The 27,158-nt window shown below is 46.9% G+C and overlaps 2 protein-coding genes, 5 non-coding genes and 1 pseudogene across 7 annotated transcripts; all 8 read right to left on the reverse strand.

Annotated features, from left to right (window-relative positions):
• Positions 1-653: 653 nt before the first annotated feature.
• Positions 654-2,137, reverse strand: LOC107178956 (olfactory receptor 1F1-like). The gene has a single exon (XM_015535714.2). The coding sequence runs from the start codon at positions 2,012-2,014 to the stop codon at positions 1,079-1,081; it is 936 nt and encodes a 311-aa protein (XP_015391200.2). The 5' UTR covers positions 2,015-2,137; the 3' UTR covers positions 654-1,078.
• Positions 2,138-7,603: 5,466 nt separating this feature from the next.
• LOC102951019 (olfactory receptor 1F1) lies at positions 7,604-25,402 on the reverse strand. The gene is made up of 2 exons (XM_042971438.1): positions 25,073-25,402; positions 7,604-8,549 (listed from the first exon to the last, which is right to left on the reverse strand). Exon 2 carries the CDS (start codon positions 8,543-8,545, stop codon positions 7,604-7,606), a length of 942 nt encoding a protein of 313 aa, XP_042827372.1. The 5' UTR covers positions 8,546-8,549; positions 25,073-25,402.
• LOC122234781 lies at positions 11,878-11,976 on the reverse strand (annotated as a pseudogene).
• Positions 17,357-17,429, reverse strand: TRNAR-CCU. The gene has a single exon. It is a non-coding gene; the product is annotated as a tRNA-Arg (tRNA).
• On the reverse strand, positions 19,712-19,783 carry TRNAP-AGG. The gene has a single exon. It is a non-coding gene; the product is annotated as a tRNA-Pro (tRNA).
• On the reverse strand, positions 20,229-20,301 carry TRNAK-CUU. The gene has a single exon. It is a non-coding gene; the product is annotated as a tRNA-Lys (tRNA).
• TRNAP-AGG lies at positions 24,101-24,172 on the reverse strand. Its single transcript has one exon. It is a non-coding gene; the product is annotated as a tRNA-Pro (tRNA).
• TRNAP-UGG lies at positions 25,332-25,403 on the reverse strand. Its single transcript has one exon. It is a non-coding gene; the product is annotated as a tRNA-Pro (tRNA).
• Between the last annotated feature and the right edge of the window lie 1,755 nt (positions 25,404-27,158).

Here is a 27,158-nt window from a genome sequence, read left to right on the forward strand (position 1 = left end):
ACATAGAAAGAAACACCAGGAAGCCGGCTTTCATCAGACACGAAATCTGCTGACACCTCGATCTTTAAGAAATAAAAGTTTGTCGTTTAAGCTACCCCAGTGTGTGGTATTTTTGTTAGAGCAGACTAAACGGACTAGTGAGAGCACTAAAAATTATGAAGTGTTCTTTGGATTCTATGTGACGCTAAGAAATGTACCTTGAGCCAAAGGACGGGCTGTCTCAGCACAGGAACACTTGAGCCCAGAGAGAACCTCAGTGAGTGGTTTTCACCTCTATTGTTATTACCCTCAGTAGACATCAGATTTCCTTTTGGGGTTTCTAGGCTCACTCTTTTTTTTAAATGTTTATTTCTATTTTTGAGACAGAGAGAGAGAGAGAGGAAGCACAAGCAGGGGGAGGGGCAGACAGAGAGGGGCACACAGAATCCCAAGCAGACTTCAGGTTCTGAGCCATCAGCAGAGAACCCAACAATGGGGCTCCAACCCATGAACTGTGGAGATCATGACCCCAGCTGAAGTCGGATGCTGAACCGACTGAGATGCGCCAAGGCTCACTCTTGATAATGAGCAATCATCCAGTAACTCCAAAGCAGCATGATGGTCAACTCAGAAAATTACACTAGAACCTCCTGCAGACATTAAAGGGGAAAAAAATACCAATTCCTGGATCCCACTCCAGAAAATAAGATTTAATTGGTCAAAGTTGGGTCCAACATCTGTATATACGCTGTCAAAGCTCCCCAAGTGATACTATCATGTATCCAAGATTGAAAAAACACTGCCTTATTCTGAGAGCATTTCCAAAAAAGGAAGTGGGGAAAAAATTATTACATGTAACTTTTTAGCGTGATCACCCAGAAATGAAAAACTTGTCCTTAGGCAAAGCAATATGAAATACAATAATTAGAAACAAATAAAATTACCTATTTAAAGGAACAGGGTTGTACTTAAGTCTGAGTTCATTCATAACTGTGTACTGAGAGTATTCTAAGTTCCTTGCAAACACTTTGATTACTACATTCAGTGAATTGGCAAAGATTAAAATGTTGGGAATGATAGGTCCATTCTACTGTCATCACTAAGAGCATATCTTCCTGTCCACCATTTTTCGTAGGGCCCCCTTCAAGTCCCTGTTCCTCAGGCTGTAGATGAAGGGGTTCAGCATGGGGGTCACCACGGTATACATCACAGTAGCTGCTGTGTCCTTCTCAGAAGAGTGTGAGGACAGAGGGTTGAAATACACAGCAATGATGGTGCCATAGAAGAGGGAAACCACGGCCAGGTGCGAGCCACAGGTCGAGAAGGCTTTCCATCTTCCTTTCATGGATGGGACTCTTAGGACAGCGCAGGTAATATGGACATACGAAGCCAGGATGCAAATAAATGGAGAGATCATGATCAGAGAACCCTCAGTCAGAATCATCACCTCATTGAGGTGGGTGTCAGAGCAGGACAGTTTCAGGAGGGGAGTCACATCACAGAAGAAGTGGGGGATGGCATTGTCTGCACAGAACGAGAGTCGAGCCATCAGCAGGGTATGCAGTAGAGCATTCAGGTTGGCAATGACCCATGACCCAGCAACCAGCAGGGCACAGAGCTGCTGGGTCATCTTTGTCGAGTAGTGTAAGGGGTGACATATGGCAACAAAGCGGTCATAGGCCATCACAGCCAGGAGGAAATTGTCCATGTCGGCAAGCTCAAAGAGAAAATACATCTGTGTGAGACACCCAGAGAAGGAGATGGCCTGAGTCCCAAGGATGTGGTTGGCCAGCATCTTGGGGACGGTGGTGGTGGAGAAGCAGATGTCCACAAAGGACAGGTGGCTGAGGAGGAAGTACATGGGGATGTGCAGGCGGGGGTCCACGCAGATGGCCAGGAGGATGAGCAGGTTTCCCAGGACCGTGGCCAGGTACATGCTCAGGAAGAGCGCAAAGAGGGCCTGCTGCTGCTGGGGCTGCCTGGAGAGCCCGAGGAGGAGGAACTCGGAGACACTCGACTGGTTTGCTCCTCTCATGGGGCTGGACTCAGATAAATAGACAGCAGTGAAATCAGATACCTATACAGGGATCGTTAACAAATCAGACTCCAGGCACGATCACATTTGCAAATCAGTTCATAGAATCGCTAAGAGGATGTGCCCGTCCAACCCATACTCCCAACTTCCGAACAGAGTTCTGATGTTTTTCCTACTGGATTCACTAATCCTTACTTTGTACTGAGAAACACACAGTAGGAGTGCCTGGGTGGCTCAGTCAGTTAAGCGTCCCACTCTGGGTCAGGTCATGATCTCACAGCTCCTGAGTTTGAGTCCTGACTTAGACTCTGTGCTGAGAGCTCAGAACCTGGAGCCTGCTGTGGATTCTGTGTCTCCCTCTCTGTCTGTCCCTGTCTTGGGCATTCTCTCTGTCTCTCTCTCTTTCTCTCTCTCTCTCTCTCTCTCTCAAAAATAAATAAACATAAAAAGAAACAGAAACATTAACACTTAAAAAGAGACAGATATCCACATACCTGACTCTATGTGTCTCTGCTTACATTTCCTAGTTCTCCCCCTGACCCACTCAACTCCTATATGGTTCATAAAGAGATGAGAGAAAAAACGGATTATTACTGGGTTTTTCCTAAGTAACATACGATGCCACTCCTGGCATTAACTTCCTCTATTTGGAAGATAGAGCAGAGGAAGTTTCTAAAAATATATAGATATAGATATAGATATAGATATAGATATAGATATAGATATAGATATATAGATATATAGATATATAGATAGATATAGATAGATATATATATAGATATATATATCTTGATAGAAACCAATGTCTCTACTGCTGTCATCTTACCTGAGGGAGTTTGGGGCTATTTCTACCATGTGTTATTCACCTCTGCATAACTGGTCAACACCTCTCTTCATTGTAGGGATTGGAATGTCTTGCAAACAGAGGTAGGTACTGAGTGACTGAAGAGCAGGGGGTTCATGGTCTTAGTCCTCTGTTTGGGAAAGATGTTTGGGGCAATCACAGAGCAAGCATTTACAGGAGCTTCACATCCACTGGGACCAGATTCCCTGAGAGCCTCATTAGAGAGGAGAAAAGAATGATTGTCTTGCCAACTTTTGGCCCTTTGGACGAAACAGTAATGACAAAGAATACTATCTAAGGTTTTATTGGTAACCCTTGAGACAGAACATGGAAGATACTAGAAATGATGCCAGCTTGATGGAGACAAGTCCCAGACAAAATTCTCCTGGACCTGAGTGATCTGGGCCTGTGCACATTTATGTGTGAAAATTCAGTTATTAAATCCCTGTCCTTCTTACTTCCTCTTTTAAGACCCTGGGCTATTCTTTCGTTTCCATATAACTCTGGTTTTCTTAGGCCTACTTATCTTCAGAGAAGATGAGTGATGCCTGATCTTCTCCATTTTGCAGATGGGAATGTTGAGAGCACAATACAGAGCTGAGCATAATCCATCATGGCATCATGGATAAAGGATAGCCTGATTCTAAGGGATGTTGTCTCCAGGAGAACTCAGCATGCTGTCATTTGCAAACTCCAGGCCTCGGGGGCAGATACCTTTGGGATTTCAATCCAACTTACATTGTTTTACCTTTTTTCCTGGACAGAAGCTCCTAATCCAAATAGTAGTAACTGTGGGGCCCCAGACGCCATTTTTGGTCCATATGCCCTTTCCTTCACCATAGCTGATTGGACCAGGGTATTTGGAACTAGGATTGAAGGAGAGCCAGTCCATCTCATTATGTGGCTTGGCTGGAATGTATAGATCCAACCATCTTCTGCCTGCCCACTGCCATCTGACGGACTGAGAGGCAGAGAAGGGTTGAAGAAATAAATATAGAGAAAGAAGATATTCATTGGAGAAAATCTTCATGGTGTTCCAATTCTGGGATCGAGTGTTTTCCTGACGATTGGTTACATTCCAGCATGTTTCACTCTGGGTTCTTGCTTGCAAACAAGAAACACCAATAGTGGTTAATTTTAGCAGAAAAAGAATATTGATTCCATCAGTGAATGAGTGGATAATCAACTCGTACTCTATATGACCTGAGCTGAAATCAAGACTTGGCTGCTTAACTAACTGAGCCACCCAGGCACCCCTAAGTGACATTTTCAAAGTATATAATATGCAATACAGCCTTGTGGTTGAGCATATGTGCTCTGGTCAGCCAACATGGCTCAGCCCTCCTTATTGTTGTCAGAGCATCATCATAATTAAAATGATAAATGAAGAAGTAGGAAACAAAAATATTCAGAATTCAGGTTTTTCTGATACTTTTTCTTTCTTCTTGATCATCTTCTGCATTTTCCAAAAACTTTTTTCAATAAGCAGTGTCAAGAACTATAAAGGGTCTGAGACTTTACCCTGCTTACAAGTTAACAAGCTAGTCTGCAAATTTCACGGCAAGTGGCAGAAGACACAAAACTCTTGGGTCCGAGACAAAGGACTTTATTACTCACACGAATAATAGGACCCAGCGTATCAGCATTTATACCAGTTCCCTAAGCCCCAGTTCCCACGGAATGACATGAATAAGGCCAGGCAGCACCTGTGTACATAGTGGGCGATTTAGAGGAGAGGACGCCCAACCTTAAAAAATCAAACCTTTGTAATTGGCAAAAAGCCTTCCTGATGTTTCCCCAGAAGAAAACATTATATTTATTAGAGTGGACAGTGAAAAACCCTCCATTTGCTCTGGAAAGGCACCATTTTCATCTTCCAAGGCCACTCACTATAGAAACATTCTTGAAGAGATTATATAGAACAGAAGCACTCACTGTCACTGCTCACAAAATGTACAGAAAAACAAGAGACCCATGGAATATTGTCTCCCATCAAACATGTATTAATTTTATACTCATAAAGTTTTATTTGTTTTTTAACAGTAAATAGGAGACGGAGGCTTTCGTAGTTGAGTAATTTCAGGTGAAGTATTGTATTCCAATTTTTTCTCATGTACTAGAAGAAAAAATAAATAAAAAGAACAACCTGACAAGCAGGGAAAGAATCCTTCATCCAAGTCAACTATTTCAGAAAGTCCAAGAGAACGAGCCAACACAGTCCAAGAAAAAGTAGAGATAGGGATTTCATATTAACCGTAAGGAGTATTTCATTAATATTAAAAGGATTAAAGAGAACAAAGATCTTTCTGTTACAAAAAGATACAATCCATAATAAAGGTACAACCTTCATGAACCTCTATGGCCTCCAAAACTTTACATCAAATAAGAAAAGTAAAAGTTATTAATAGATAGAAAAATAGTTGAAATGTTCATTATAAAGCCTTACAGATCAATCAATAAAAACACTAAGTATCAGAACATTATCATCTTCATATACACGTATTTGAATTCTATCTTACAGATATAGCTATATCTTAGAAACAAACCAGATTGAAGTCCATGTCATATAAAAAGACAGACCCCCCCCCAAGGATTCAGAGAGGGTGTCAAAGGTAGAAGGGTAAAGATGAGCTGGTGTTCTTGGTTGACACAGTGGAGCAGGAAGCCCCTGTGGGTGTAGCCACCATGGCCCAGAGTCAGACTTCAGTGGAGAATAAAGTAAATTTGTGCTCGGATAGCTGCAACCTGAGGCCATAGGAGGGTGCAAGAGTTGCCCCCAAAGGGATGTGAGCCACAATCATCAATGCTGCAGCAAAAAGGTCTACAGCAGACCACACAAGACTGAGATTCAGGAGCTGCACTGTTTGCTAGTCATTCACACAATCATGCCAATGGACGGGTCCAACTTCCGGTTCTCTCTCTTCACCTGGGTGGGGAAAGGAGGACTGGCTGATCCCTCTGAATGAGCTTCTGGGTGCTTTGACACCAAGAAAGAAGGACTGGATACCCCTGATAATAAGTGACAGGTAAGGTGGGGCAGAAATAATGAAGACATAAAGAAGTGATGACCTTAATTTCTATTGCAAGCTGAAGAAATTGGTCAGGGAGGCTACATGTGGGATTAAGGGACACAAACAGGGAATTACGCACCAGGAAGTATGTGGCAGCATTTCTTGTAGTACCGAAACACTCGAAATTGTTCAGAGTCAGGGAATGCATTCGTGAATGGATCAAATATTATGTGGCCATTAAAATCACATTTCTAAGACTTCTACTGACATGGTAAGAAGGAAGTGGAAAATTGGAACACAAAATTATATGGCAAGATTTCAGGCAACTTTTCTAAAATTATATCCACAGGTGTATAACAGCAGCCATCTTGGAGCAGCAAGACTGCAGGTTATTTTTGCTTTATTCTTTATGATTTCTGGTGCTCCATATTGTGCAGGGCACGTTAGGTATTACCTAACATTGGTTTAAAATGAAGCAATTTTTAAAACTCCTACTCAAGAAATAATGTCCAAATTAAAAGCTAAGGCAGCATGCATTCACCCTTTTATTTCTTTCCTTTCAGCTAGGCTTTGGTCTGGGAGCAGTGCCAGGCACTGGGGTACAAGGCAAATACTATGTGAATTGGGGTATGGAAGAGTTCATAATCTGTGGAAAGCACTTGTTGGAGTGGAAGAATAAACCAAAGGAAAAAAGAGAGAGCTCAATAATCAGAAGAGAGAATCAGGAGCCATCATGGATGACAAGGTGACATTTGACTTGCTTCTTGAAAGTGCAGGAGGGTGTTGATAGGGGGTGTGTGTTCCTTCATGCCACAGAGAAGAAAGTAGGGGGAATTGGTCCAGGCAGAGGGAACAGGAAGTGTTCATTTGCTCCCCTGGAATCAAAGACTGCCCTACTGACCCCACGCTCCATGGTATGAAAGCCAACCAGGATCCTCGCCATCGAAATGTTTCCCCGTTCTGTGCTGCTTTGCCTCTTGAAACTCTGGGCCACATGCCCACCTGGGCCTCTGAGCCTCACCTGAAATTTTATTACCCACTTTAGTCCTCATATTTTACTCTATTCTTTTGCCTGAGTCCCAAATCTTTTTTTTTTTTTTTTTTGAGTCATCTCTACACCCACGTGGGGCTTGAACTCATGACCTGAGATCAAGAGTTGCGGGCTCTTCTGAATAAGCCAGCCAGGCATCCCTCAAAACTAATTTCTGTTATCATTCCTGTGACCCAATTTTTATGACTGACCAAGACAGAGGACATGTAAGGAATACAACAAGGACCAAAGATTCTCCACTCTGACTGCACATTAGAATCATCTGAGGCTTTTTAAATCTCAGTGTTGTGGCCCCACCCCCAGAGATTCTGACCTATTTGGTCAGTGTTGGATCTTGGACATCAGTGGACTATAAAAGCTTCCAGGTAATTCTAGTGTTCAAAAATATGTGTCACCTGTATCCTTCCGGACAGACCATTTAAAAAGGAAACACTTGACTTAGGTGTAAAATAATTCAAAAGTTAGTCATTAAAAAAGAAATCTCATTACTGGTAGATGCAGCAGGAGTACAGGTGAATTCAGGCCACAGGTAAGTAAGTAAGTAACAATTGCCATCTACATTCCCCTAGCACAGACATGAATAAGTTTGTTTCCAGACTCCCTTTGACAAAACATCTGCTCTCTGATACTCAGTTGATTAAAAAAAAAAGTTTTCATGAAAATAAGATTCAGCTTTGATTCTCTCATTGGACAGAAAATGTCTTTCTTCCAACCACTTTTCCAAGAGCCCTTTTCAAGTCCCTGTTCCTCAGGCTGTAGATGAAGGGGTTCAGCATGGGGGTTACCACGGTATACATCACAGTAGCTGCTGTGTCCTTCTCAGAAGAGTGTGAGGACAGAGGGTTGAAATACACAGCAATGATGGTGCCATAGAAGAGGGAAACCACGGCCAGGTGCGAGCCACAGGTCGAGAAGGCTTTCCATCTTCCCTTCGTGGACGGGACTCTCAGGACAGCGCAGGTAATATGCACATACGAAGCCAGGATGCAAATAAATGGAGAGATCATGATCAGAGAACCCTCAGTCAGAATCATCACCTCATTGAGGTGGGTGTCAGAGCAGGACAGTTTCAGGAGGGGAGTCACATCACAGAAGAAGTGGGGGATGGCATTGTCTGCACAGAACGAGAGTCGAGCCATCAGCAGGGTATGCAGTAGGACATTCAGGTTGGCAATGACCCATGACCCAGCAACCAGCAGGGCACAGAGCTGCTGGGTCATCTTTGTCGAGTAGTGTAAGGGGTGACATATGGCAACAAAGCGGTCATAGGCCATCACAGCCAGGAGGAAATTGTCCATGTCCACGAACATGAACACAAAATACATCTGTGTGAGACACCCAGAGAAGGAGATGGCCTGAGTCCCAAGGATGTGGTTGGCCAGCATCTTGGGGACGGTGGTGGTGGAGAAGCAGATGTCCACAAAGGACAGGTGGCTGAGGAGGAAGTACATGGGGATGTGCAGGCGGGGGTCCACGCTGATGGCCAGGAGGATGAGCAGGTTTCCCAGGACCGTGGCCAGGTACATGCTCAGGAAGAGTGCAAAGAGGGCCTGTTGCTGCTGGGGCTGCCTGGAGAGCCCGAGGAGGAGGAACTCGGAGACACTCGACTGGTTTGCTCCTCTCATGGGGCTAGAAGCTGGTGCCCAGAGGCAGACAATGCAGGAAAAATTCAAAAGCCTTGAAAATGATGGTCAAGGTTGTGCAACTAAGAAGACTCCTAGGAGAAAAACTGAGTGACACAGGTGAGACATTAGAACCCTGCTCCCTGTGTGTTTTGGCCACTGATGGCCTTTTTGTGCGTGCATTCTTTCAATATCAAAATGAGGGCCATGCCTCTGGAAGGACATTGAGAGATTGGGACAGTGGTTTTGTCTGGAAATTCTTTGTATGTTTGAGTTTTCTACCATGATCACGTATCTTTAAATAGTGTCATAAATCACTAAAGATATAAAAATATTAATAGAGACATTAATATTCATAGTACTGGAGAACACACGCTCTGTGGTTACCACAGAGACTGAAATATAGTAAGCATACGCCTTAATAGAGGATATTGATGTCTTTGTTGTCATTAGTGGTGTTGCCTTAGAGAACATTTTTCAGTTGCATCATCTCTAATCCGGACATGCTACACATTGTGAAGATGTTTCCTCTGTAGATGTTATCAGTAATCACTCAGAATGGTAACATTGCTGCTGCTGCTTCCTGGGCTCACATTTTCTGAGCAATTTATGGAGCTCTGAGCCAGTCCTTCTTGGTTATATCCACGGAGCTCCCTCTAGTCTAACTTGTAAAATGGAAATGGAAATAATCCAGACATATGGGCAGACACTCGGCCAATTGTTTTTCCTTACAGTTCAGGTCTCATAAACAGACAAGGCATAGATGGTCATATATGACCGCAAGGGATGATTGATGATCTCAGACCTGTTTCCTTGGCTCCACTTAAAAGAAAGATGTAGCGAGGCGTGCCCCTGCAAAGGCTTCCACCTTAACAATCAGTGATTGGTAAAGCCCCACTGATCTGACTCTTACCCGGAAAGAAGGGCAGTTATGACAGTCACCAGGAGTCCCAAGCTTGCTTCACTTTTCCAGACCTGGCCAGAGATTATTGGTTTGAGGGGAATGGACTTGTCACTGGGGTTTTCAGGCTAAGTCTGCATGAACAAGGGCTAAAGCACAGAGACTCAACCCTTGGTGCAGGAAGGATGTTTGAGAGAATCAGAGGGCCAGCTCTTTACGAGAGCCACCATGGCCACTAGGGCCATATTCCCTAAGAGACTCATTAGAGAAAAGGAGCAAGTAATTGTCCCTTTTCCTCCTCGGGCTCTTTTAGGTCCAACACTGGTAATAAAGACCTATTGTCGGAGTTATGCAATTACTGCTTTAGGGCTTGGCAACAATCTTGGGGGAAATCATCACCAAGAACTTTTCTACTAGAGAAAACTTACGGTCCTATATTTTATACTCCACTCCCACTGGGGTAGTGTCCTTGTTAGGAAATATACATGATGCTACATATTAAGAGAATAAACTTTGAATTCACACAGCTGTGTCCTTAATTCCCAGATCTGCCATTACCGGTTGTGTAATCTTGAGAAATCTATCAACCTTCACAGAATCACAAAATAATATTCACCTTGTACAGTTGTGAAAATGAAGTAATTTGAGTTAAACATCTCATGACCCTTAACCTCATCGATGCACTGGGCTTGAACCATGTCCAGTACGTAGAAGCTAAAGATGTTAAGTGATATTTACATCTATCGTCCTCTGCTCAGTCATCTGCGTTCTGGATAAATATCATTTGTAAACAGTGTCTTGTGTTTCTCTTCAGATAGCAGTAGTCATTTTTATACAGGGTCAGCTGACAAGTTTTTTATCCTCCTATATTCTATATTTTTATTATATATTTAATTTGAGGTAGACTATGAACCATTATTGAGTCCATTTATAAATTAGTATAACATGGGTGTCAATGAGGAACATAGAATTTCTGAGTCCAGTAAGTATCACTACATAGCACTGAAGGCAAGATCTGGCTTTAAGGCGCCCATAAAGCTTTTGGTCTTATGCACTGAAAAATTTACTTTCCTAAGTTGATAATATTAAAGAGTTACTCTTAAAAACCATCCACCTCAATCAGAAGTGCCAGTTGAATCACTAAAAAAAGTCTTCTGGAGACCAGTGTTACTCTAACTGATCTTACACTTAGGTTATTTATAAAGAATGTATTCTTCATGCTGATTATGATGTCTTAATAAATATCATTCACCTGTTCCTAGTAACTCAAGGTAAGAACTTCAGGGCCATAGGAATCCCCAGGTCTCCATAAGATACATGTTATCAGATATCAAGTTCTGTACATTCTATCTCCAAAAATTGGCCTAAAACCACCTCACCATGTGAATTATCAAAAATCTGTGGAGGAGGGGAAAGTAGTCACTGGATTACTAAAGACACTGTTTGCAAGCGACAGAAAACCAACTCCTACCAGTTTAAGAAGTGGAATCTATTGGCTGATGTAATTGCAAAGTCCAAATTTCTTGCAGGTTTCAGGCAGGGCTAGATTCAGGGACCCAACTAATGACATCAGGACATGTATTTCTTATCTCTCTATTCTGTTAGCTTCTGTTTGACTTCGTTCTACAGACTGTGTCTCTCCATGTGGCAGATAAGATGGCCACCAGTACCTCCAAACTCACATCCTCCTAAACTAGCAATCGCTGGGCACATAGAACTTCTCTCTACCCATGTTCTTTTTTTTTTTAATTCTTTAAAAAAATTTTAAGTTTACTTATTTATTCTTGAGAGAGAGGGAGAGAGAGAATCCCAAGCAGGCTCTGCACCACCAGCACCAGAGCCTGGTGTGGGGCTCGAACCCATGAGCCATGAGATCATGATCTGAGCCAAAATCAAGAGTCAGACACTTAACCAACTGAGGCACCCAGGTGCCCCCTTTTAAAATTATTTTTTGGGGCACCTGGGTGGCTCAGTTGGTTGGGCGACCAACTTCGGCTCAGGTCATGATCTCGCAGTTTGTGAGTTCGAGCCCCGCATCGGGCTCTGTGCTGACAGCTCAGAGCCTGGAGCCTACTTCGGATTCTGTGTCTCCCCCTGTCTCTGCTCCTCACCTGCTCACGCTCTGTGTCTGTCTCTCAATAATAAATGCATGTCAAAAAATTTTTTAATTATTTTTTAATGTTTTATTTATTTTTGAGAGAGAGCATGGGAGCAGAGAGAGAGGGGGACAGAGGATCCAAAGCAGGCTCTGTGTTGACAGCAGCAAGCCTGATACGGGTCTTGAAGTCACAAGATCATGACCTGAGTCAAAGTCGGTGCTCAACTGACTGGGCCACCCAAGCACCCCTAAAATTATTTTTAAAGATTTATTCCCTTTCCAGTGTAGGCACCGTGGAGTGGTTCAGAGGTTTGGAATGAGGCTTCGCAATTTTTTTTAAATATGGAACCTTCACGAATTTGCGTGTCACCCTTGCGCAAGGGCCATGCTAATCTCTGTATCGTTCCAATTTTAGTATATGTGCTGCCAAAGCAAACATGTGATTTTGTTTAGTAAACTCTACCCCCAAAATAGGACTCAAACTGAAGGACCCAAGATCAAGAGTTGCCTGCTTTATCGACTAAGCCAGTCAGGTGCCCCTACCAGTGTTTATTTATTAACTTCACGTGAGACCATGATAATTTCTTCTTGGGTCATATGCCCAAATCCGAACCAATCATTCTGGATGGGACAGTAGGATGTTTTGGTAGTCTTGGGTCTCAAGCCCAATGCATTCCATGTGGGAATCCAGTGATGTACATTATCATCATGACTAAATGTAGGCAGGGAGGAGTTTCCCAAACAGATACAAAGAATGGGAATGGGAAGGAGTGTCCTTGAACAAAAAATCTAGTTACTAAGATCCACTCTTTGCTCCAACAGCTGAGTTGTACAAAGGATTGGAGAAGGAACACGTAAGACAAAAAGATAAATTAGTAAGCTGTTCTAAAAGGTGAACTAAACAAAAAACAAAATCTGCAATTAATGATAACCCAGTATCAGTGAGCACTCCTAGCACCTAGATCTTGGCTTCTAAACACCATTTCCTATTAAAAAGAATTAGGATTCCATAGAGAAAGGGCTGATTGCAAGTCTGGGCAGGAATAAGATAAGGTGGGTCTAGCACATTATATGTATGTAAGTAAATAAGCAAATACTCAAAGTTCAATGAGAACATTTCTAAACTGCAAATGACATTCAAATGAACCACTATATCCACACATTTTTCTTTTTCTTTAGGCTTGAAATTTTTCAAAGTAAAGATATGTGAATAAATAGAGATCTTTAAAAAGGAATAAAGATGTGATATTGAAAAGACTCCCCCCCACTGGCCAAATTTGAAACAATTTGGGCGTCAAATAAATAAATAATAACTATAAGTAATTACAACACTTTAAAATATTAAAATCTAGGAATCAGTAATAATAGTATAAAAAGAGAAAAATATAAGGTAATTTGTTCTAACTGGAGGTGAAAATCAATAATTAAAGGGAAAGAATTTAGCATGTACTCTGTCTTTTAAAAATGATCTGAAGTTCATCTTGGGTTCATTTTGGGGGGAAAGCTCTTCTTTACAGAACAATGCCAATTAAGAAATATAGAAAAATGAACCCACAAACATATGGCCAACTAATCTTTGACAAAGCAGGAAAGAGTATCCAACGGAATAAAGACAGTCTTTGCAGCAAGTGGTGCTGGGAAAACTGGACAGCGACATGCAGAAGAATGAACCTGGACCACTTTCTTACACCAGACACAAAAATAACCTCAAAATGGATGAAAGACCTAAATGTAAGACAGGAAGCCATCAAAATCCTGAAGGAGAAAGCAAGCAAAAACCTCTTTGATCTTGGCCGCAGCAACTTCTTACTCAACACATCTCCGGAGGCAAGGGAAACAAAAGCAAAAATGAACTACTGGGACCTCATCAAGATAAAAAAGCTTCTGCACAGCAAAGGAAACAATCAGAAAAACTCAAAGGCAACCAACAGAATGGGAGAAGATATTTGCAAACGACGTATCAGATAAAGGGTTAGTATCCAAAAATCTATAAAGAACTTCTCAAACTCAACACCCAAAAAACAAACAATCCAGTGAAGAAATGGGCAAAAGACATGAACAGACACTTCTCCAAAGAAGACATCCAGCTGGCCAACCGACACATGAAAAAATGCTCAACATCGCTCATCATCAGGGAAACACAAATCAAAACCGCAATGAGATACCACCTCACACCTGTCAGAATGGTTCACAATAACAATTCAGGCGACAACAGATGTTGGTGAGGATGCGGAGAGATAGGATCTCTTTTGCGCTTCTGGTGGGAATGCAAACTGGAGCAGCCACTCCGAGAACAGTATGAAGGTTCCTCAAAAACTTAAAAATAGAACTAACCTTCAACCCAGCAATTGCACTACTAGGTATTTATCCAAGGGTGCATGTCTCAAAGGGACACATGCACCCCGATGTTTACAGCAGCACTATCAACAACAGCCAAAGTATGGAAAGAGCCCAATGCCCATCGATGGATGAATGGATAAAGAAGATGGGTTATATATACACAATGGAGTATTACTCGGTAATCAAAAAGAATGAAACCTTGCCATTTGCAACTACGTGGATGGAAATGGAGGGTAGTATGCTAAGCGAAATTAGTCAGAGAAAGACAAATATCATATGACTTCACTCACATGAGGACTTTAAGATACAGATGAACACAAGGGAAGAGAAGCAAAAATAATATAAAAAACAGGGAGGAGGACAAAACAGAAGAGACTCATAAATATGGAGAACAAACAGAGGGTTACTGGAGGGGTTGTGGAGGGGTGATGGGCTAAATGGGTAAGGGGCACTAAGGAATCTACTCCTGAAATCACTGTTGCACTATATGCTAACTAACTTGGATGTAAAAAAAAAAAAAAATGAAATGAAATGAAATGAAACATTCCATGTAAAAAAAAAATGATCTATCTTATGTTGTCTAATTTTACATTCACATAAAAATAAAAAAAGAAATATAGAAAAATGATAGAACTAAGAAACCTTCATTCTTTAATTCCCAGTGAAATAAGTGATTGATACAATGATTATGAAGGAATGTTGAAAGCAATATGTCATAGAGGCATTTGGGTGGCTCAGTCACTTGAGCCTCCGACTCTGGATTTCAGCTCAGGTCATGATCTCACAGTTCATGAGGTCCAGCCCCATGTCAGACTCTGCTCTGACAGCGTGGAGCCTGCTTGGGATTCTCTCTCTCTTTCTGCCCCTCGTCCACTTGTGCGCGTGCTCTCTCTCGCTCTCAAAATAAACTTAAAAAATTGTTTTTACAAACTCACTACCACGACCATCTTTCCCAGTGACGCAACCTTTACCAAGCTCTCAGATAAAATCACTAATACCTCCAATTCCAATACAACACCATAGGATTAATGGAAGACTTCTCTTTTCCCATTTCCATCACTGAGAAATCTGGTTCCTATTAACCTCATTGATTAACCTCAATATATTAACCTCAATATATTAACTTATTTGTTTAGCTCCCTGTACATAGCCCATTTCCTGACCCCACCAAGCTGCCTTCTAGGTTGGCCACAGCAGGCTGATTTCCGGCCAGCCCTGTACCTGGCCCTGTGCCAAACTAGCCCTCCTGTCTGATCTCAAATGAGAACTGTTTGCACCAACGTTTATGGGCTTGATTCTCTAGACAAGTGGCCCACAACCATAAGACACTGGACATAGGGGGGTATTTTTAGTCATCATAACTATGGGTGCTACCAGCATCTAGAAAATAAAGTGCAACAATGCTGTTAAACATTCCACACTGCACAGGAGAGCCCCCTACCACAGAGAATGATCTGGCTCACGGTGTCAAAAATGCTAAGGTTGAGAATATAAAAATCTAATTTAAATGATATAGGACTAGGCACATCAAAAGATCTGAGTCTTGCCAACTTAAGAAGTTTCATTCGAGGACATCTACTGGGCATGTATTTGAGGCAAGTCAGCTTTCTCGCCCTCCTCTGCTGCCTAGTGTGCAAGCCTAGGGACGTGGATGTGCACACAGCCCAGCAGGATTCGACCCAGGTCTCCTGGTCAGCAGGTGGCTCAGGGACTCCAAGGCCCAGGATCCTGAGGCAGGGGCTCAACAACAAAACCCACCCAGCAGGAATACGTCTCCACGCTGAGAGCTTGTGTCTTCCATAAGCTGTAGGTCCCAAAGGGGCCCAAACATACCCAAAGCCACTCACCTAAGAGAGTCTTCATTCACTCAAGTGTTTATTTTTTTTTTGAAGCGTTTATTTATTTTTGAGACAGAGAGACACAGAGCATGAATGGGGGAGGGTCAGAGAGAGAGGGAGACACAGAATCCGAAACAGGCTCCAGGCTCCGAGCAGTCAGCACAGAGCCTGACGTGGGGCTCGAACTCACGGACCGCGAGATCATGACCTGAGCCGAAGTCGGATGCTTAACCGACTGAGCCACCCAGGAGCCCCGCTCAAGTGTTTATTGAGCACCTACTATAAGCCCCTACTGGTAATACCGCAGTTAGCAAAATGTTTTGTTGTTGTTGTTGAAGTAGGCTGCACACCTGGTGTGGAGCCCAATGCAGGGCTTGAACTCATGACCCTGAGATCGAGACCTGAGCTGAGATCAAGAGTTGGTAGCTTAACTGACTGAGCCACCCAGGAGCCCCCAAAATTAATTTTTAAGACAGAAGAAAAAAGGGAGTCGGATTCCAGATCAGAGGAAGTTGCTGCTTTTCATTTTTGTTTTCTTCCTCACCAGGCTCCAGGTCTGCAGCTTAAAAGAGCACACCCACATTTAACCTGAACACAAAACACACTAGTCATCTTCTCAGGGGCCATTGATTCTCTCTCACCCGTTAGGATACTAGCCCTGCTCACTTTCATTATTTAAAGGGGGATAAGGGGGTGGTGCCTGGGTGGCTCAGTCTTTGAGTTCCCAACTCCGGATTTCCGCTGGGGTCATTGATCCCAGGATCGTGGGATTGAGCCCCTTGTAGGGCACCACGCTGAGCATGGAGCCTGCTTAAGATTCTCTCTCTCTCTCTCTCTCTCTCTCTCTGCCCCACTGGCACACTCTCTCTCCCTCTAAAATAAAATTAAAAAAAAAAAAAGAGGAAAAGGAAAATGAGGGGGGAAAAAAAGCACTAGAGGTGGGTAGTCTGAGATTCAATTCTGGATGGGGCACCTTAGCAAGCTCAAAAGCCGGGCGTGGTATTTCCGGGGACACGGGACCTTTCAGTCACCAGTATGCTGAGTCACATGTCAATCAAAGACATCGTTTGCTAGACACCAAATCCTGGGCTGACACTGAGATTCTAACAGTGAGGCCCTGGAGGAACTATAAAGAGTCACAGAAGTAATTATATTGAAACAACAGAAGCCCAAGCAGAAAATCACCCATAATCTTAACCCAGATCAAGACAATGTCATTGCTGGCGGGCATCACCTCAATTCTCGCCAAGCGCCCATTCAATTCTGACATTTATATCACAGGTGCAACGTCTGTTCTCCACATTTTCTGTGTACCTGTCGAGTTCCATACTCTGCATTTTGCTAGAGTCTCTTTTCTCTCCCCTCCCCTGTGTGTTTCTGCGTGTTCACAGCTTTGTACACCGTTTCTTTCTTGGGCAGTCCTGCAAAAAGGGCTGAGGGTTGGGAGTTGCCATTTTAGGGAAATAGGATCCCAATCTCTCTCATACCGGAATCTTTCAGGCCCCTGGACTTGGGCTCCTGTAAGTTTGAACATTGGAAGCATGAGGTGACTGCCCGATTCCCCCTCACCTCGTTCGGGATACGGTTCCTAGAACCTAAAACGTCCCTCTAACATGTAAAGGTTAGACCCACCCGACTACCCCAGGTGGGACTCGAACCCACAATCCCTGGCTTAGGAGGCCAGTGCCTTATCCATTAGGCCACTGGGGCAACCGCCAAGATGCTTGCTTAGTGGCTAGAAAGTGATCCAGAGATTGCTTTGGGTTTTTATTCAAAACCAGGCCGAGTCCGCAGTGTGTATTCCAGCCTCCGGGAAGAGCCGCCCTCCTGGAAACAAGCGCCCCCTCTCCGCGGAGGTCCCGCGCAAGGGGGCGCAGTCGCCACCCGCAGCGCCCTCCTCTGCCTGCGTTCCTGCAGCTCCTCCACAGGCCTCGCGGAGTCTGGCTCTTCTGTTTGCTCCAGAAGGGGTCCCACGCTCAGAAACGCACTGGATTCTCCTTCGGATGAATGGATTCAGAGTGCAGCAGGGGGCTCCGGCTGGGTCAGACGGTGGAGCGTTGGGCCTGGCCACCGGGCTGTGTCGTTCACAAGTGTTCGGTCCTCTCCGGGCCCAGCGTGACCAATGACCCCGCAGAGCGCAGGGCTGGGAGGTAGACGGTGCGGGGCCGTTACAGCGTGCAGGGAGGAGGCGACCCTCCGGGCTCTCCGAGGCTCCCCCGCGGGCCGAAGTCAGAGCCTCCTGCGCCGCGGTCCCGCGCTGGGCGCCGCAACTCCGGGCTTGGCTGACATCCAGGGGATGGAGACATCCCGGAAGATTCTACCCTGGGCCTCACCTTTCCAGGCTCGCGCGCGAGAACTGGCACCGAGCGCCAGACCAAACCCCTCCGCTTAGGGCTGCCTGGAGCCGAAGGTCCGGGTATCGTGCACACACACCCTGCAATTTTCCTCGCAACACTCCCCCCAGTTATTCACTGAGGCTTGTAATATAGCCAACGATTAAAAAAAAAAAAATCAGCAGAATCTGGAGCCGCTCATGATTCTCTCTCCCCATCGCCCTAAGATCTCCGGGACCTCGGAGCCTCCCTCGCCATACCTCCAAATTTATCCTTTATCATTTGTGCAACAAAATTCGGGGGAAAGGGGGACCTCGCCCTTCCGGTGAGAGAGGTCTCCGCACTCGCTCGCCTTTTATTTAAAATCATCGGCATTTTAGCGGGAGGAGGCGGAGGCCCCCTGAAACGCGCTGTCCAGCCGCAGCTGGCGGCCCGGGGGGCGGGACAGGGGTCATCCATGCATCCTCCTCTCGCGGGGCCACAGGTTCAAGGCGGAACTCAGGAGCAAGTTCTGCTCTCTGCCTTCGCCTCGCCTGTTTGCGGAGAATTGGCAAGTGCCCTCGGTGCGTCCCGCAGGTTTGGGGATCCACGCACCCCCGTGGTTTTCCACATCCGTGTAAATGCGGCCAGGAATTTTTTTTTTTAACTCTCTCGAAAGCTCTTCATCGCTTTTATGTGTGTTTGTTTTGAATATCCATCATTTCCCGTTGTTTTTAGCCAGTGGGTTGGTTCCCCCCCCCCAAACCCCGCCCATTTGTGTTACTGGAAACTGTAAGTCTCTCCTGGTGGTTTTCTTTGTAGCAATTTCCTCAAAACTACTAACAATTTTTTAGAAACAATAAATAAAGGTTAAAAACAAACCAACAAAAAAACTTTGGGACAGGGATGACTCCCCCCAGGAAATCTGATTCGACGGACAGCCGCGGGGGCTTGCATGGGCTCTGGAAGAAAGAGATTTGGCCTGAGATTTGCCCACAGTTGCCCAGAAAGCGGGACCCTTCACCCGTGGTGGAAAGCAGCTCTCAGGGATTGGAACTCCTTAGGGGTCAAAGTCAAACCCCACCTGGGTCTCCAATAGCCTGGACCTCACAGCCTGACGTTCAGAGAGTAGCACAGGACCCTAGTCGTGACTGCACTCAGTCCCCTGGCGGGCTCTGGGACCAAGGCGGGGGGGGGGGGGAGGGGGGGGGACAAGGAAATGGAGGGAGGAGGTGGGGGAAGAAAGGAGAAGGGAGAAGGGCCCGAGCGCCTCCCCAAGTGCGCACCCCACTCTGCCCCCGCAGTCGTGCCGGCGTATGAAATCCTGGATGCTCAGCAGCGGGCCTCTGAATGCCACCCGGGCATTGCTGGACTTGAACCTCAAAGTTGTGACTGTGGGGAGCGTTGCCTCTCACGGATTCCCCTCCCCCAACTACTGGCCTTGCACTAAACCTGACGCAGCCGCGGGAGGAGCGCCCTCCCCGGGGAGGCCTGCACGTCTGGAGCCCCAGGATTCCAATCTAAAAACTTTTAAAAAGCACCCGGGGTCGACCGTAGGCTTTCAAAGATTCTCTTTTAATTCTCTCTTGCAGTGTCCTGTTTCCACGCCCAGTGGCTGAGATCCCGGGACAATTCCTCAATCTCTGAGAGGGTTTTGCACAAAAAAAAAAAAAAAAACCAGGGCTCGTCCGGGATTTGAACCCGGGACCTCTCGCACCCTAAGCGAGAATCATACCCCTAGACCAACGAGCCACAGGGACGCGTGCCTCCGGCTCTGTTTATGACTTCGTGGCGACCCGGGGGTTGGGACAGGCGGGACCAGGGAAGTGACGCGAGAAGGAGCTTCGGATTTCACACCCGCGGGGAAGGGCTGAGTTCAGAAGCGGGTGGGCGGGCCCCTCACGCCCCCCCAATCCGCCTCAGCTCTGACGCAGTAAGGAGCCCGAGGCCACGTAGACGGTCCGTGCGTCCCGGCGCCTCCCTGAAGTCACTTTGCAGACATTCCTCGTGGCCAGGAGCACCCTGGCGACACCTTGGGGCAAAAGCCAGCGCGGGGCTCCCGGTAGGAGGGGCAGCTTTGCGTGTCTTTCGATTCTAGGTCAGTGGGACACGTTGCGGGGAGGCGCAGCCCCCGGTGTCCGTACGACTTCCTAAACTCCTCCTGCAGAGTTTTATGGCCCAAACCAAGAAAACAAGCCGCCCAACGTGGGGCTCGAACCCACGACCCTGAGATTAAGAGTCTCATGCTCTACCGACTGAGCTAGCCGGGCGCCCATCGGTCGCGACTCTAGATGCTAAAGTGATCTGAAGTTCATGGGAACCAGGTAAAGCAATGAATTGGACCTGAGCACCAGAGACGGTTCAGTAGCCAAAACCCCCGGGCCCCACAGAAATTCCCCACTGCAGCAAGGGTGCTGCCAGCCCAGGACTTCCCTCCCGTCCTCGGGGCCTCTAGCTGGGGAACCCGCCTGGGCCCTGTGCCCGCCGAGGCCGACCTGGCGTCAGGCGCAGGAGGAGTAGCCCCCGCAGCTGGGTGAGGGGGCCGGAGCCAGCGGCGGAGAGAAAGCCTAAGCCAGGATGTACCACAGTTAAACACTGACCTTGACAGACATCTGATTATTTCCAGGGTTTCTTGGGTTGTGGTTTTTTGTTTTTTTGGTTTTTTTTTTTTTTGGGGGGGGGGGCTGTTACAAACATGTAACACCCAAAAAATACCCAAAGGTGCAATCGAGGTCATATGGTAGTTATCTGTTTCCCTTTTAAAGACACTGCCACATTGTTTCCTAGCGTGGCCGGGCCGTTTTCCTTCCCCATCAGCGGTGTATGAGTGGCCCAGTTTCTCCAACAAAATGTTCAATAGAAAGAGTGGCAGCATCCTTGTATGTCCAATCTCAAAGACAATATTGCCAGGGATTCACTATCAAGTATGAAGTTTGCCGTAGTATTTTGTAGATAATTTTGGTGATTATGGGTGTTATCTCCTCTTGCTAGTTTGCTAAGAATTTGTTTAAATATTTATTTATTGGGGGGGGAGGGATGAGCAGGAGAGGGTAGAAAGAGGGGGAGAGAGAATCCCAAGCAGGCTCTGCACTGTCAGGGTAGAGCCCCAAGCAACATTTAAACCCACCAACCAGGAGATCTTGACCTGAGCCAAAATCAAGAGTGATACACCTAACCCACTGAGCCGCCCCTCCTAAAAATTTTAAAAGTCATAAATGGAAGTTAGATTATATTGAATACTTTTCCTTGAATTTGTTGCATACATCAGATTTGTCTAATGTCAAATAAACTTCGCGTTCCCTAGGATAAACTCAACTTGGCCATGGAATATTATCCTTCTTATATGTCATAAGATTTGGCTTGCTAGTATTTTGTTTCAGAATTTACATCCATTTCCATGAGATTATAGATTATGTGCTTTTAAAATTCTTTCTCGTGCTGTTTAGTTTTCATATCAGAGTTGTGCTGGCCTCGTAAAATGTGTTGTGGGATTCCGTCTTCTATTCTGTGAAAGATTTTGTGTGAGATTAAAATTTAGTTTCTTGAATGTTTGGTAGCATGTCCCCACTGAAGCCATCTGAGTCAATAATTTTCTTTGGAGGATAATTTTTGACCATTGATTCATTTTCTCTATTAATTTAAAGGCCATTTACGTTTTTATTCCATTTTGATCCCATTAAGGCATGTTTGTTGTTGTTGTTTGTTTGTTTTTTAAGAAGACTTTCTGCCCAGCACAGAGCCCAACACGGGGCTTGAACTCACAACCCTGAGATCAAGACCTCAGCTGAATCAAGAGTCAGATGCTTTAATTGACTGAGCCACTCAGGCACAAGGCATGCTTTTTAATTCAAAGAATTATGTATTTTTCTAAATTTTCACAAAGCTGTTTAGCATATGCTTTTAAGTTATGTAATGACTGTGAAGTCATTCTTATCCCTGATATGGGTTGTATGTCTTCTTCCTTTATTTTGTAATCAGTTTTTGCAAAGTTTTATCAATAACTGTTTTTTTTTCAAGATCTGCTTCAGGATTTGTCATTAATCTCTATAGTATGCTTGTTTTCTAGTTCACTGATTTCCTATCTTATTATTTTTTCCCTTGTTCTAACTTCTTTGGGTTTATTTTTGCTCTTCTTTTTCTAACTTCTTGACATTAGTATTCAACCTTTCTTTTCTATTATATGCATCTAAGACTATCAACTACTGCTTTAGCTAGGTCTTACAGGTTTTGGTATACAGTATTTTCACCATCATTTATTTTAAAGTATGTATTTCTTCGAACTTTCTTTGTAATTTGTTCTTTAATCATGGAACTTCTAAGGTGTGTTGCTTAATCTGTAATCATATTGGGATTTTTTCGGGTTTTGTGGTATATATTTCGACCTATTTTTCATTTACTATTTCTGCACCTTTTTAAGCTGTTAGATACATCTATTGAATTTTGTTTCACTTTTTGTGTATTTTTATTTTTAGAGGAATTTACATCTTTTTCAATCTTCTAGAGCATTTTACATAGCTTCTGTTCTCAAAGATATTTTAATTAGTCTTCCATCAGTTTATGCATAGTAAGATTAGTTGTATTATGATCTGTGTCTTCCAATCTTAGCATCTGAAATCTTGGCAATTTTATTTCCATTGCTTGTTGTTCACTGGTTGTTGCTCATGGTGCCTTATTTCCTTGTTGTTCTTGTTTGTTTTGTGAGTTGCCCATTTCCCTTCTAAATTTCTTGATGTATGGAATTCTGTGAGACCTAGAATAAAAGTGTGTCTGCACAGAAAATTGTTGTTGACTTCTGCCAGCGGCTCAAGGACGTACCATTCATGGGTCACTTTAAATTAAATCTTCTACTTGAGGGTTTTGGGTTTTTTCCCCCAATCGGTCCTCAAGTACACAGAACTGGATTGTTCATGATCCTTGGGTCATAGTGCGCTCTCAAACTCACCATCCTCAACAAAAAGGAAGACCGTGCCACTAACAGTTGTCCAACACCACGGGCCTCTCCACCACCACGTTCTTTTGCTTCCTTCTCTCCGGTGTAACCTCCTTCAGATCCTCTAAGAGGCAGAAGGTCCTGGCACACCATGGCACTCTTGTTTCCACACATGCTGAAGGCATCTGCTGGGAACTTGCAACTCCACAGAAGTGCTTTCCCTGGGCCCCGGAGCCCGACGACGGGCAGGGAAAGGCTGGAGGAGTTCATCCCTGTCCCCTGAGTCCCACTTTCCTTTCGGGTCCGGTACTGGGAGGAAAGGTGCCTTCCCCGCTGAGGGAGTGTTTTATAGGAATTTGGCACCTGAAGCATCCCCGCCTCAAGGTTCTGCAGAACAGCGTCCACCCTTGCAGAGCTCTTGAACGTGGTCGGTCGGGCTTAGTCACACGTGCAACATATTATTCTCTAATACAGTTTTAAAGTGTTAACATCTGACCTTTTAGCTGATGGGGCAACGAGTGAGTTCACGGTCTCAGACCAATACGCCCACTATTCTTCAAATGCTTAGGTTTTCAAGCTTCGTCGTGTTGGCAGGACCCGGTCCGTTTCTCACGCGGCGAAGGCGACCCCCATCCACACACAGCCGGAGCTGCAGAAAAGTGGGGAGGGGACCCGGCTGGGGCAGGGACCAAGGCAGGGACCAGGGCGGGCAGGGGCTGCGGGGAGAGCCCCAGGAGGCCACACCCACGTGTGGGGGGAAGGGCTCGGCGTCTGGGGGTCCCTCCGGCCACGCTGCAAATACCAGAAGTCCATGGCCAGTCCTCAAGCTCCCGCACTCCTGAGCCCGGGACCGCGCTGGGGCCCCGCCTGGCCGCGCCAAAGGCGTCCTGATGCACAGGAAGGAAGGACATCTTTCTCCCACCCCGGTGCCTCCAACTCCGACCGACAAAGCAGCATTTAGAGACGTGGCTCTATCAACGCTTTGGCGACTGGGCCCCAATTAAATTTTAAAGGCAGCGGTGGGCGGCACTGAGCCAGCTTGAGGCCTTTTTAAGCTTCCCTCCCCCGGTGGAGCCTGGCGCGGGATTGGGGGTGGGGGTCTCGGGCCAGCTCTCCGATCCACGGGGAGACAAAAAGAAGGGCTCGTCCGGGATTTGAACCCGGGACCTCTCGCACCCTAAGCGAGAATCATACCCCTAGACCAACGAGCCCTGCTGCAGCTCGTGTCCAATCTCCTCTTTGTGACCGATAGGGCGTCCAGGGCCGGAACGGCGGAGCAGCGCGGGGAGGGGAATCGGTTTCAGATCCGTGGAGAAGGGCTAGAGGTTGGGATCCACGGCCGTGGAGGGAACCTAACACTCCCTGCGCCCATAAAGTGGGGAGCGGTTCCTGCGTGCCCGCAACAAGGTGGCCTCCGCCGATTCCGCTCGCGCTCCGCCCCTGGCGCGCAAGGGCGGCCAGCCGGGCAGGGGGTCCGTGCGTCCCCGCGCCGCCCTGTGGTCACTCTGCAGGAGCTCCTCCCGGCTGCTCTCCCCTCTCCCGCCCCTGGCAAGATCAAACCAAGACATCGAGTTTCCGACGTGGAGCCTATAAGCCACGAAGCTGACTAAACCAGGTGGCCAGCGACCTTCCTGCCCTAGGGTGACCTCGGCCCGGAAGGGCTGGCCCCTGGAGGGGGGTGGATCAGACCATCAACCAGACCCCGCACCGGGGCGGCTCAGGGATGCCCTCCCCGGCTCAGCAGGGGCGGGAGGAGGGTCTTCAGGTCCTCAGGTGGTGGGGAGGATGAGGACACCGCCCTCGGGGCAAAAGGACTGCGTCCAGGGATCGGGGGTCGGGTTCCCAGCACTCTGCTGTCTCTGTGTCCCTCCCCGTGTCCAGGCGCGACCCATCCCCCGAGGACCCGGCAGATCTGGGCTAGCGGGTTCGCTTTGTGCTGTCTGACCACCTAACCACCACCCCTCCCCATCCATGGCGCGCATTTCCTTGAGCTGTCATCTGGGCAAGCCCGGGGGAATGAAATTCTGCCCACGGAATCCAGGGTGTCGCTCCCTCTCTCCCCTCCTCCCTCCCCCCCCCAAAAAAAAAATCAAGTTAAGGGTAGGACTCACCTGAGACTCCAGGTGACCTGGGATCATCTGTACTCCCAGAAGAACCAACGATGCACTTTGCCTTACTTTAGATAACCTCCTCTTACTTCCCGGAGTGGTCTCCTTTAACCTCGGTGCCGCGGATTCCCAGCCACGGGAGATACAGACCATGTGCGTCTCACGGCTCACGGTGCCCTAGGTCCCACGCGGGCTGTGCCATCAGGAGCCTCCGCCTGGTGGGTGCCGTCTCCGCTGAAAACGCGGACGGGAAAACGGAGGGGGGCTCGTCCGGGATTTGAACCCGGGACCTCTCGCACCCAAAGCGAGAATCATACCCCTAGACCAACGAGCCACCACGACACGTCTCTCCCTCCTTGTTCTGCCGCTGACGCACGCGGAAGCGCTGAAATCACCCCGATAGCTCAGTTGTCAGCGCGTGCACCTGTGAAGCCGGCCCTGTGGGTTCGCGGGTTCGCAGCCTCTGTCAGATTTCGGACCGAGGGTTAGTTCTAGGCTCATCAACGGTCCACGAGCGGCCCCAGCGGAAGGAAGACCGAACCGCGCGGCCTCTCCCCAACCCACCGCTTCCCAGCTACGCAGCTGATCGCGGCAGCGCGCAGGGCAGGGCTCGTCTCCGGCCCAGGCTTGCATCCAGCGAAGGAAAGAGAACTGCAGCTGTGCCCAGGGTGGACTGCGAGGGACACAGCTCACCCGCAGTTGGTCGCAAACCGGGACCGATGCTCTGCCTCCAATCAGCGGCGCCTGTCTTCCTGGGCTGGAGCGCTCTACATTGGCCGCGGACGGGAGTGGGCGGGGAAAGACGCAACAGACTCTGGAACTCACAAACTACTGATCATTGGGGCCCCTTCTCAGGGGCGGGAAAACAGGCCTGACCCCTCGATTCCTCATTCCCTTGAAATACTTGGCTGAACTCTGACACTGAGTTCGGGCCTTGGGATCCAGCTCCTTCGCAGGGAGTGGGGCAGAGCCAGGGTCTGCCAATTTGGGACAAGAGACTGTTCAGGTTCCTGCCCAAAGGGGTCAGGAGGAGTGTGAAATGGGAAAGCAGAAGAGGCCGGAAAAGAGAGAACTAAGAGGGGCCTCAGAAAGAAAACCTGGGCTTCCACCAGCCGGGAGTTGCCCGGTTCAGTCAGGAAGGAGGACTGGGGCCGGCAAGCAAACTTGAAGCTGGGACAGGAGTTAATGTCTCAGGGCAGTGTTCTAAATACTTAACAAAAACAAAAAAAAGTTAAGTAAGTTAATATCCCAAACAAATCTTTGAGTCACGAGCTGGGATTATCCCCACTTCACAGCTGGATAAACTGAGGTCCTTGAGACGCTGGGTTTTCGGGGGCCCAGATCTGTGGGGCCCAGATGGAAAATAGTGGAGCCTAGTCCTGTAGCTCTCCTGCAGCCCTAAAAGAACTGCCCAGAATGTGTGTTCTGCACGTTTCACATCTAGGGGAAGGCTCAAGGCCCCAGCCCACAAGCCAAGGAAAATCCCCCCCCCCCCAGGATCTCTCCAGAAAGCACAGAGTTCCCCTGAGGCTGAGGCTGGGGGTACAGTGAGTACCAACTTGGTGACAGTTTCCCAGCGACAGGAGGGCTGTGAACAGGGTCTCCTAGACACTGGGAGGGGTCCCTGCAGGGAAGCACTGCCAGGCTGGAGTAAGGAAGGCAGGCACAGAGGGAGTAGAGCCACCTGCAATTGGGTGGGGAGAGCAGAAAGCCCCAGAAATTGGCCCCTGTCACTGGGGTCAGGTTTAATTCTAAACGTGTCCATTCCTTATTCCCTCTGCTGTCTTCACCATCACCTGGGCTCCTGGCTTTCTCTGCCCATCCCTGCAGGGCCAGGGTGTCCCAAAGGGCTACTGAGGGCAGGGGAGGCATCTCACTCCTGGGGGTCTGAATCGAATGTGTCTGGAAAGTGCCAGGAGTCCACATCTTGGCGTATCATCTGGGTTATTCTCTTTTATGGGTTCCAGGTTGGTCTGGGCCTCACAACAGATAGATGGTAAGATCTGTTCAAGCTGGGAGCCCACAATGTCTAGGTGAAGGCCTCACTTACACCCACAGGTCCAGGGCTATAAAAGGTGGACCCAAGGTG

Source organism: Panthera tigris, chromosome E3 (genome assembly GCF_018350195.1).
Source record: "Panthera tigris isolate Pti1 chromosome E3, P.tigris_Pti1_mat1.1, whole genome shotgun sequence".
NCBI lineage: Eukaryota > Metazoa > Chordata > Mammalia > Carnivora > Felidae > Panthera > Panthera tigris.